The sequence below is a fragment of the Alligator sinensis genome, unplaced genomic scaffold, assembly GCF_000455745.1.
Source record: "Alligator sinensis unplaced genomic scaffold, ASM45574v1 scaffold557_1, whole genome shotgun sequence".
NCBI classification, from domain to species: domain Eukaryota; kingdom Metazoa; phylum Chordata; order Crocodylia; family Alligatoridae; genus Alligator; species Alligator sinensis.
The window spans coordinates 800,027-811,128 of record NW_005842349.1 but is presented as its reverse complement, the minus strand read 5'-3'; the positions used below and the strand labels follow the sequence as shown (position 1 = coordinate 811,128).

The window sequence follows — 11,102 nt, the reverse complement described above, 5'->3', positions numbered from 1 at the left end:
GGGGGGGGGTGAGGGGTATATTTTGTTTGTGTTACCTGCATTATTCTTATCTGGTATCACTGTGTATCAATAATATTTGCCTATAATTGAATGGAAGAAATTGTGGTCAGTGTGATGGTTTGGGTCTGCCTGAAAGGAGTTATGTGGGTCATAAATCCAGTGCCAATAAGTGCAAGAGAGAGTTGGAAGGCAGTAAGGTGAAAGTGCTGTGTACTGTTGTCAGTCATCAGACTGACCCCTGATTCTGCAAAAATGTATGAAGGTCCTTGGTGACTATCTGTAATGTGTAGAGTTGAACAGATGCCCGGGGCCTTCACATGAGCTTGTAAGCTTTGGTGCCCATAGAAAAGGGAACAAATACAGTTTTAGGCTTCAGGTGTGCCAGTTCATTACCTTATGGAATAGAATAACTGCTCTGAAGGACCCTTAAGGTTGCTTTACAAGTATGTGATCAAAATGTTTACCACTTAGAGACATATAAGAGATGGGGCTGGAGGGACTCACCTATGAGTAGAGACTAAAGTTAAACATGAGTACATTTCTGGTTGAATGTGACTAAAACTAGGAATGCCCAATGTGATCCTACAAAGTTCTGTTGATAAAGGAGGAATGGATTGTGTCCAGTCATTTCTCTCCCAAGAATTTTCACCAATTCCTCTGTCAAATCATTTCTGTCTTCTTGGAAGCCAATCATAATTTATATTCATCTTTAAATATTATCTTGAAAAGGTGATGCCAGCACTTGCTGTAATTCTAATTCAGTTCAGAACTACTCTGCTCCAGAAAATTTAAATAAAATGTTCCCTTGCAGAAGGGAAGGAATCAGGTTATGATTATACTGTTGGGAGTGTGATTTTTGTCTGATCATTTGTTTCTTTTTCAGGTCCCAGGCCTGCTGTGTTGTTGCAGCATGGCTTGGTTTTAGATGGTAGCAATTGGGTTGCTAATCTTCCTCATAACAGCCTGGGCTTCATGCTAGCAGATGCTGGCTATGATGTTTGGCTGGGAAACAGCAGAGGCAACAGCTGGTCTCGAAGGCACCAGAACCTTTCTGTTGATCAAGAGGCATTTTGGGATTTCAGGTAGATTTCATGCAGTAAATTGTATAGAAACAACTGATCATGGTAATTTTGTGATTCATTCTAGAGATGCTATTCATGCATCTGTATGGAAACCGGTGATCATTGTCTAAGCAGCCAGATCTTTTGGTTTAGTGGAAGCAGATGTTGGTCCATGATGGCTGAGGGGAATTTGCTTTGTGCTGGACTCATAAAGCGGTGCTAGGCTACCAGGTCCTGTCTCCCACAAGGAGTGAGTGAGGGAAAGAAACATGCACTATTAGTTCTGATTAAATATTATGGGAAACTACAAACCAAGGCAGAAGTAGGATAAATTGTGTTTGGAAGAAGCAGCTCTGGATGTGACTCACTCTGTGAAATCCTCTGTATTGCATCCTTTGGTTCTCTTGTTGTGCTGGAGATAGGTAAATAGATTTCGATTTCAAGGGAGCAGGAAATTCTGGTTGCTCAAGGGAGACCCAGTCCCATCCCACTATTGTGTAGGCAAAGGTGAGTATCTCATCTGGCTTTCACTTGATTTTGCAATGCACCTTTAAATGTACAGGTATTCAAAGGCAAAGAGAGAGAGAGGCCTGAGGGCTTGAGTATGGAAGATCAGGGTTAGTGGGAGACTGTTTGTTTGGTTTTTTTTCTCTTATAGATAATTGTATTATTTTCCTTTCTAGACTTACAGGAGACACATAGGGTAGAGCTGGTGCTTTGTTACAGAACTAGGTGGAGAGTATTGCTAAGAGTTCCTCTCAGCTATAACTTACATTAGCACAACTAAGTCCTCAGCTTTTAAGGACTAAATCTGCTTGAAATTCAGATTATTCTCCATTACTAGGATATTTGAAGCTCTTTAATAAATTTTAACCTGATCTGACCCCAAAAGCCATGGTATTTACTATCACAAGTCCAAAAATCAGTAAGACATTTGTACTACCGCATGCAGGGGCAAAGACTGAAACTTCAGGATGGCAGAATTAACTGTTGTACCTATTAACTAACATCTGGCAGACCTTTGATTTTCTTAAGGATGTTTTCAGTGTAGACGCACAAAACTGTAACTTGAATGCAATTTTGTCCTTTTGTTTTTCAGTTTTCATGAAATGGCCATCTATGATCTTCCAGCCATTATTAACTTTATTCTGCACAAGACTGGACAGGAGAAAATATTTTATGGTGGCCATTCTCAGGGCAGTGTTATAGGTATGTTTCAAGGAAGACTCTGGTTTGGTGAAGGTGAATAGCCTTCACTGGTGGAAAAAACAGGTTAGGAACTATTTAGAAAAGCTGAATGTGTACAAGTCAATGGGGCCAGATGCAATGCATCTGAGGGTGCTGAAGGAGTTGTCTGATGTGATTGCAGAGCCACTGCCCATTGGCTTTGAAAACTCATGGTTATTGGGGGAGGACCCAGACTATTGGAAATGGGCAAATGTACCACCCATTTTTAAGGATGGGAAGAAGAAAGATCCAGGGAACTACAAACCAGTCAGCCTCAACTCAGTCCCCAGAAAAATTATAGAGCAGGTCCTCAAGGAACCTATTTCTAAGCACTTGGAGAAGTAAGTGCTCAGTAACAGTCGGCATCGATTCACTAAAGGCAAGTCGTGCCTGACCAACCTGATTGCCTTCTATGATGAGGCAACTGGCTTTGTGGATGCGGGGAAAGCATTGGATTTAATATACCTTGACTTTAGCAAAGCTTTTGATACCATCTTTTGATTCTTGCAAGCAAGCTAAGGAAGTATGGGTTGGATGAATAGACTGTATGGTGGATAGAAAGCTAGTTGGATTGTTGGGCACAATGAGTAGTGGTCAATGACTTGAGGTCTATTTGACAGCTGGTATCAAGTGAAGTGCTCTAGGGGTCAGTCTTGGGGCTGGTTTTGTTCAATATCTTCATTAATGATCTTAGATAGAATGGAGTGCACCCTCAGCATGTTTATGGATTACACCAAGCTGGGGGAAGTAGTAGATATGCTGAAGGGTAGAGTTAGAATTCAGAGTGACCTAGATAAATTGGAGGACTGGTCCAAACAATATCTCATGAGGTTCAACAAGGACAAGTGCAAAGTCCTGTGCTTAGGACAGGAGAATCCCATGCACCACTACAGGCTTGGGTTCAAGCAGCTAAGCAGCAGCTCTGCAGAAAAAGACTTGTGGGGTATAGTGGACAATAAGGTAGATATGACTCAACAGTGTGCCTTTGTTGCCAAAAAGGCTAACAGCATTCTGGGCTGCATAAGTAAGAGTGTTGCCAGCAGATATAGGGAAGTAATTATTAGGCCTGTGCAAAGCAGCTAGTATTTGCTTTGGATTTGGACAATTCAGGGGACAGTGATTCAATTTGATGATTCTCGGCTGAATTGAATTCGAAGATTCACCTGCTGTCGAATCTCCAAATCACTCCTGCCCCCCTGCCCCAGCTTCTGGCACTTGGGGGGGGGGGAAGCCCTGATTCTGCGGGTGCTACCAGATGGGGTGGAGGGTGATCCCTGCTCCCCTCCACTGCCCCACACTGTATGGGGGGGCTCTGCATGAGCCCCTCAACTGCCCTGTCCGCTGCAGCTCTGGTCCTTTAAGAAAAAAAAAAAAAAAGAGAAAAACCCTGCACTCACTGTTCCTGCCAGCATGGGGGTGATCCCTGCTGCCCTGCACCATGTGAGGGCTCTGCATGAGGCCCATGAAGCCCCAAGGATGCTGCAGGAGTGGTGAGTCCCAGGGCTTTTCTCCATTTTTTTTTTTTTCTTAAAGGGCCAGAGCTGTGGTGGGCATGGGAGCCATGGGGTGGGGGGCGGGGCTGGGGGCATGGGGAGGGTGTTGGGAGGGCGCCACCCGGTGAGCCCTGGGGCTTTTATTTAAAGGCCCGGGAGCTGGGGGGGGGGGGGCTGTGGGAGCAGGCAGGGCTGGGGGCTGGCAGGGGTCCCCCGCCATGGTCCCCTTCCCCATCCTCCAGCCCCCCTCCCCACTCCCTACTTACCAGCTCAGAGTCTGGCTACAGTTCCCTGCTGCAGCCACCAGGGACTGTCCAAATCATCGAAGCTCTCTGAATCTTTTCCAAAGACCTTTGAATCGATTTGAACCTTTTAATTGGTCCCCTGATTTGATTCAGACTTGGAGATTTGACCACTAAATCTCCTCCAAATCAAATCACCAGCTGAAGCTTCCCACAGCCTTAGTAAGTATTCCCCTTGATTCAGCACTGGTGAGGCCACATCTGGAGTTCTGTGTCTGGTTTTGGGCCCCTCATTATAGAAAGGATATGGACAAGTGGGAAAAAGTCCAGCAGAGAGCAGTGAAAATGGTTTGTGGGCAGGGGCACATGACTTAGGAAGAAAGGCTGAGGGAACTGGTCTTATTTAGTCTGCAGAAGAGGATGCTGCGGGGGTGGGATTTGGTAGCAGCTTTTAACTACCTGAAGGGTGGTTCCAATGAGGTTGGAGCTGGAATATTCTCAGTGGCAGCAGATGACAGAACAAGGAGAAATGGTCTCAAGTTGCAGCAAGAGAAGTTTAGGTTGGATATTAGGAAAAACTCTCACTGGGAGGGCTGATCCTGGCTGGAATGATGTCGTTCTGGATAGTCCTGCTTTGAGCAGGAGGTTGGACTAGATGACCTCCTGAGGTCCCTTCCAACCTAAATTTCTATGATCCTATGGGTGTAGAACGCAGGGTGTGGTAACCTCAAAGAGCAAGGGTAGTTTGATCTGGATTCCCATTCTTTTTGACTGCTCAATGACAAGAATTTGGTCAAATCAGGGATCTCTTCCTGGAATTTCCACTCAGAATGTTGTTGACTATTGGTTTCAGGCTTGGATTTCCTTATTACCCTCCCCACCCTTCCCCCACCTCCCCCTGAAGTCAGATATGGCTGTTTTACTTTTAGGAAAAACATTTTTTTCTTCAGTCCATTGGTGTAATAGTCACTCCCTGCCCCACAAGCTGCTTCATACCCCTGATCATCTATGTTGCCTTTCTCTGTACATGCTCTACTTTCACTGTATCCTTCTTGGGATGTAGAGGCCAGAATTGACAATTGTTCCAGATGTGAGAAAGTTCAGGTGAATACTATCTGGTGCTCAAAATTTATTACTGTTAAACATATTAGTTTAAAAAAAAATTCTTTCTTCTTAGTTCAATTTGATTTAATGCATCAGATCTATCTAGATGAAAGAATTGGCCCCATGTAGGAATTTTCCTTGATATCGTAAAGACAGACGCAGATCATTAATTTGTTCCGTGTGGCTGTAATGTCCCTGACTCCTACTCCTTGGACACCTCATGGTCCCACCAATTGTCTAGCTGGCTTCTTGCTTCTGATATATTTAAAAAAAATATTATTAACTTAAGCATCTTTTGACAGATGCTCTTTTTGTGGTTTGCCTTATTACACATTTACATTTAACCTGCCAGAGTTTGGGTAGGTCTTTTATGTTTTTAACAATGCCTGCTATTCAGTGTTTTTACTGGAGAGTTCTTTATCCTTTCTGATTTGAAATGCTTGCTTTCCCAAAGCTTCTAATACAATACTTTTAAACAGCTGAGGCTGCCTGTAGTCCTTCTGCATTTTTGACTGCTCCTTTTAACTTCTTTCTAACTAACTTCCTTCTTTTGGCCAGGTACAGACATTACACTTTTACCTGTATAAGTGTTTGGAAACCAGTCTGTACCCATAACTGGGCAGGAATTCAGCACACAAAATGGGCCTATATCTATAAGACAACAGAACTTCAGTACTGCTACCAGATTTGCCCATCACTTTCGGGTGTGCTTATTTATTAGGGATATGTTTCTAGGGTCTCTGTAATTCTATCAACATGCTGCTTGTGTACTTGTGTTTCTATACGCAGCTGTATATCTCCCTTCTGCAAGTCCTCACCCCCAATGAAGCTATCTTGCAGACTCAGTTTCAATGGGGTTGGGTTCCTCCAGCCACCACATCAGTCATACACACACAGATTAACGTGACACGCCTGACCCGGCTGGGTTGATCAGCATGAACAGGCTGACACCCTCATATGCCAAGAATCAGTTCATCAGAGCAACAATAAACCGCAGTTAGACACAAGCACACAGGTAAACAGAATACCTCTGAATCTAACTGGGTGTCCAGCTGACACCCTCATGGGCCAGCATTCAGTTCATAAGGGCACGTCTGATCCAAACTGAGTCAATCAGCCTGTACAAGCTGATCCCCTTATACGTTTCAAACTTGGCACGTCCCAATCTTTAGCCTCTTGATAAGCAGACTCCACAGTATTTTTGGGCTTCACAGGGATCTTTAGCTTAGGTAAAAGAAATGTTGCTGCAGAGCAAGTGGGGAAGGAGAAGCAGAGAAGGAAAAATACCCGGTTACTACCAGTTTGACTATAAAAGTTATTTATTGCTAAGTATATGAAATATATAATGGCACTAGTAGTAATAGACATGCAAAGGAAAACTAACACAAACAATTACAATACTACCCTGGTTTCACTATGTATTTGGGGAAACTTAGCTCAAGCTTAACTAATACAATTTGGGTTCAGAAACCTATGCCTAGAGAGAAAAAAAAAAAAAAGAGAGCGAGAGCTGGGATCTCCCAGTCCAAGGCACTCGGGTTCCAATGCTGACTGGTAAAGTTCTTAGCACAATCCTTGAAGGGAGACGATCTGTTTCTTCCAGCTTCTCAAGAACAACAGTGAGTGGTGTCAGAGAGATTTCTCATCTTGAAGGAAGCACACGCACACATTACTGCTTTTTTTTTTTTTTTTTTTACAGATTTTTATACCCTCAATTCAGCTTCTTCAAAGCATTCTTTTAATAGTGTAAATAATTGTCTTTTCTATTGACAAGGGGTTATCTGGTTTGGAACATCTCAAGAAACTGATTAAAAACCAGGAAAAACATAAGTTTTTAAGGAGTAACCAGACACTTAGAAGCCAGCTTGAAATTCTTAAGGATAGCAGATATACTGGATGGGATATCTCATTGTTTCTTTAGAAACAATAGATAGCTTGCAGCATCAGGGTTTTGTATTTTTACCTGTTCTGAACAAGCCTCAGCTTAGCATGACTTTTCATAAACTTTTGTGGGAAGGACTTCCACCAGTCATCCTGGGAAAAGTATGACAACACTTGTGGTAAGGGCTCCAATGGGCTGGACGCTGTGATGAATTTTACCATTTGCCCATACCCCCTCTGACTCAGTCTCTTGCCTCAGCATCCTCTAACCCGGCAACCGAGTTTTAGTCAATCCAGTTTAAATAGGCCTCCCATAGTGGGACCGGAATGTACGGCCCCAGATGCCTATTAAACTCTTACTTCTGCTTAGAGGTATGTGCGTGGGGGGAGGAGTCCTTTGTAAATCCAGATTAGAAATGGCCTGATAAATGCTGAGCTGGGTGTGTGCAAATGTGGGTTAATTAGCATCTGGAGCACAGATTCCCTATCATGCAGTGCTCCCCTGCTTTTCTGATCCCAGAATTAACTGTGGTCTTTGCTTCAGGCGTTCTGTTCTCCATCTTCCATGTAAATGAATGGTCATCTGGTTCCATCTCAGACGCAAATATGACTTAGGGCAGTTGTTCCCTTATCTGGAGTGCTTTAGGTGCGTCTCCTACTGCATCTTCATTGTCTTTTGTAATCAGTTCTTGTTCAGGTAGAGAAGGGGAGAGGGGTGGAATTCTTTGCGAGTCAGACAGGCTGTGTCCTGTGCCAGGGTTCCCTAAGAACACGGAGCTGAGAGGTAACAGTACATACAGACAATGGCAGCCCAGCAGGGGGCACTCCTGTACTGAGCCACCCACCTTACTGCTCCCGACCACCTACCAGGCTCTGAGTGCCTCCCTGGGGTGCCTCACATCTGGCCAACCTTCTTCCCAGAGCACACCTGCTAGCCTTGAGTCACCACTGCTACCGCCAAGGACTCTTGGTCTGTCAGCAGTGCTGTGCCTCCTGGGATATACAGGCCTTGTAGACCTTGAGGGTGCTTGACCCACTGCAGGAACTTGGGGTGCTTCCCTTGGGTGGGAGCGCAAATAGTGTTCTCCCTTAGTCAGCTGGTCCAAGGGGACACAAAGGCATGCCCCTCTCCCTCTCCCAGCCAGTTCACCATGCTTATAACGATGGAGAACTTTATTGATTACAGGGAGTAGGTTTGGGGTAGGGTACACGACAGAGCAATATCAAAGGATAACCTTAGAGGTAGCCACTGATTATGCATCTGCTGTACTGCAAGCTATATAACTAGATAGATCTCAGGTAGCTTACTCACAAGTATCATCCAGAGGCTGGTTGCTTTCCTCTGAAGGCAGGCAGTTTCTTGTGTGTCCAGGTTCAAGAGAGAGAGGGAGAAGGGTGCAGCCTTCAGCTGCTTTTCCTCTCTCCCCAGGAGCCTCAGGGCTCCAGCATGGAAACTCTCTCCCTGCTTTCCAGCATGGCTTTGCCAAAAATGGCTTTCTGAGATGGCTCTGCCCCTTCCAGGAAAAAGGGACCCTATATATCCCTGTTGTGACCTCATCACTAAGTTCCCACCAGAAGCATCCCCATTGGCTGATGCCTGGTGCTTGAAAGTGACCTCACCTTCCATGTCCAATCAGGCAGGTGTTTCTGATGCCAGACAATCAGTTGAAAAAGCAGTACTGTTCACCTAGTGGTGTGGGTCCCTGCCTCCTTGCCATGAGGTAAGTGCCCAAAACAATACATGTGGAGCTCCCCCCTTGGCTACCTGTAGCTTCTCACGTGAGCAGGAGCAGGATCCCCTTACCTCAGGAACGTTTCCAGTTCGGGTTACAATTCAGGGTTACCTGAAACAGATTGGGGGGAGAGCTGCCTGCCCACTGCAGTAACCATGGCAACCAAATTGACAGACTGGTGTTAAGCCTGATAGCAGAGTTTGGGGAGATACTGTGTTGGCATTCGGCCACACAGATCAGTTTAAAAGTGGCAGAACTGAGTCTAAGATTACCTTCTGCACTAAAGGTCATGTGTGTGTTCTGTTTATACTGATCTAAACTGCGCCTCTGGTTGAAACCACCTGACCTAGATCAGTTCTGCTTTGGGCTTGTTGAATGTCTGTATCAAGACTGTATGAAAAAAAAAAAAGTATCTTATTTTGTGGGTCCTGGCAGATGGAGCTGGACATAGTAGAAAGCCTTAGGCAGGATAACTTAGACCAGTCTTTACTTTTCCATGAAAAAAGTTAAGGTTTTTGACACTTTCTCTCAATTTTAAAAGTAATTTTTGTCTATTCTTTGGTTCATTCTAATGCTGAACTTGTATTCCATCTGACTAACTTTTTTGTAGCAAACATGATTTTATTTAAAAAAAAATCTATGAAATGAGCTCTGGAAAGATCATTTAATTGAAGTGAATGAACGTTATCATTGTTATCTCTTTCAACTTTTGTATGATTGCTGTAATTTTTGGTGATTTCTCAGGTTTCATAGCATTTTCAATGATGCCACAGCTGGCTCAAAAAGTCAAAATGCTTTTTGTGTTGGGTCCTGCATACACATTGCGCTACAGCAAAAGTCTTTTATTACACCTCTTAAGACTTCCTGATGTGATGCTGAAGGTAAGTGACTTGTCCAAAAAATTTATTAAGCTAATGAATAACTCATTGTGGATTAAATCAAAATGGGATTTTATTTTCATGTGCTTGCTATATATGTGTGTGTGTGTGTGTGTGTGTGTGTGTGTGTGTGTGTGTGTGTGTGTATACTCTTTTGTATTCACCCATATGGCTGACATACGTACTGGAGAGAGATTCAAGAAAATAAGTGGAGGGAAAGAAAACTCTCCCAGTTCTTACAGAGCAAGTTTCATCATTTAGCAGAAAAGGAGGGAGATGATGGGGGTTAACAACAGATTATGAATTAAGGGATTGGTATTTCTCCTGGCCACGTGCAACCCTTGGAAATACGTACATATATTAGTGGTGGTTAAAAATGCACTATAAGGAATTCCACAGTTTTGGAATGTGATTGAATCCTGCATTTGGATACAAAGAGGGGAGGGGAATCTGAGACTTAAAAAAATGAAATTTTCTAAAGTATTACTTTGACTTCATTTCAAATTTATTTTGTTTCAATATTACAATAACTTCATTTTACCATAATTATTAACAAATTTCCAGTGATTCAACCTTACTGAAATGGAACTTTTTGAATTTCTGAAAACAATGCATTAGTACATTCCAAAAGAAAATTTTGAGGTAGTTTTTGAGTTTCCTGAAAAAAATTTCCATTTAAATTAATCAGGACTTTGTGACAAAATACTGTTTTATAAGAGCATATTAGATCAACTCTACTATATAACAACTATTCCTGCATAACTAGTGACTTATCTTGCTTTCTTTCAGCTTTCATTCCTCTTCAATTATCCTATGCTTTTTCCTTAGCTCCATGTGTTGTAGTCTCATATCTGTGTTTTACCAACCCCTGATGTAACTGCTACATCTGCCTGTTTTCTGTAATGTTGGTTACACATATTATCACCTTTAAGTTTTTATTTCATTTAGGGTTACAGGGATTTAGCATGTTCATATGGCTACAGAAGCATGAAGGTGTAACAGGCTTGTGTGGCATGTTACATAATGACACAATTAACTAGTTAATTGCACAATAAATTTAGACCAGCCGTATGTGCCAAATAATTACCACACCATAAAAATGACTGTCCAGCTTTAAAAAGAGCCAATCAGCTATAAAACTAGTGCTGGAAAATATATAACTACTCCATACTTGTTTTCTCTCCAGCTTTAATTTGAAGGTGTAGCGGAGCCCAGAATGATTGGAGCTGATGAGCACTCTCAAGTGGCAATGCTACCTTGACTTAAAAAAAAGGTTTAAAAGTTACACTTAGCTTGCAAGTTGTTAAGAGCAGGTTAAACTAACATTTGCCTGAGATGATTAAGTCAGAGAGGATCCTTTCTTGAGTAAGGAGGTTGGGCTAGCTGACCTCCCAAGTTTTCTTCCAGTCCTAGTTTTGTATCATTCCATGAAAAATGCTGTCGAAGTGCTAATTCTTCTTCTTTTGCTCATGCTCATGCTCAC

At 43.0% G+C, this 11,102-nt stretch overlaps 1 protein-coding gene across 1 annotated transcript in view; it reads left to right on the top strand.

Annotated features, from left to right (window-relative positions):
* LOC102374000 (lipase member M-like) overlaps positions 1 to 11,102 on the top strand; it is a 25,029-nt gene that overhangs the window by 9,525 nt on the left and 4,402 nt on the right. The window contains exons 5-7 of the mRNA XM_006028998.2: positions 884 to 1,082; positions 2,161 to 2,270; positions 9,486 to 9,622. Coding sequence (XP_006029060.1) covers positions 884 to 1,082; positions 2,161 to 2,270; positions 9,486 to 9,622 — 446 coding nt within the window. The remainder of the gene's footprint in view (positions 1 to 883; positions 1,083 to 2,160; positions 2,271 to 9,485; positions 9,623 to 11,102) is intronic.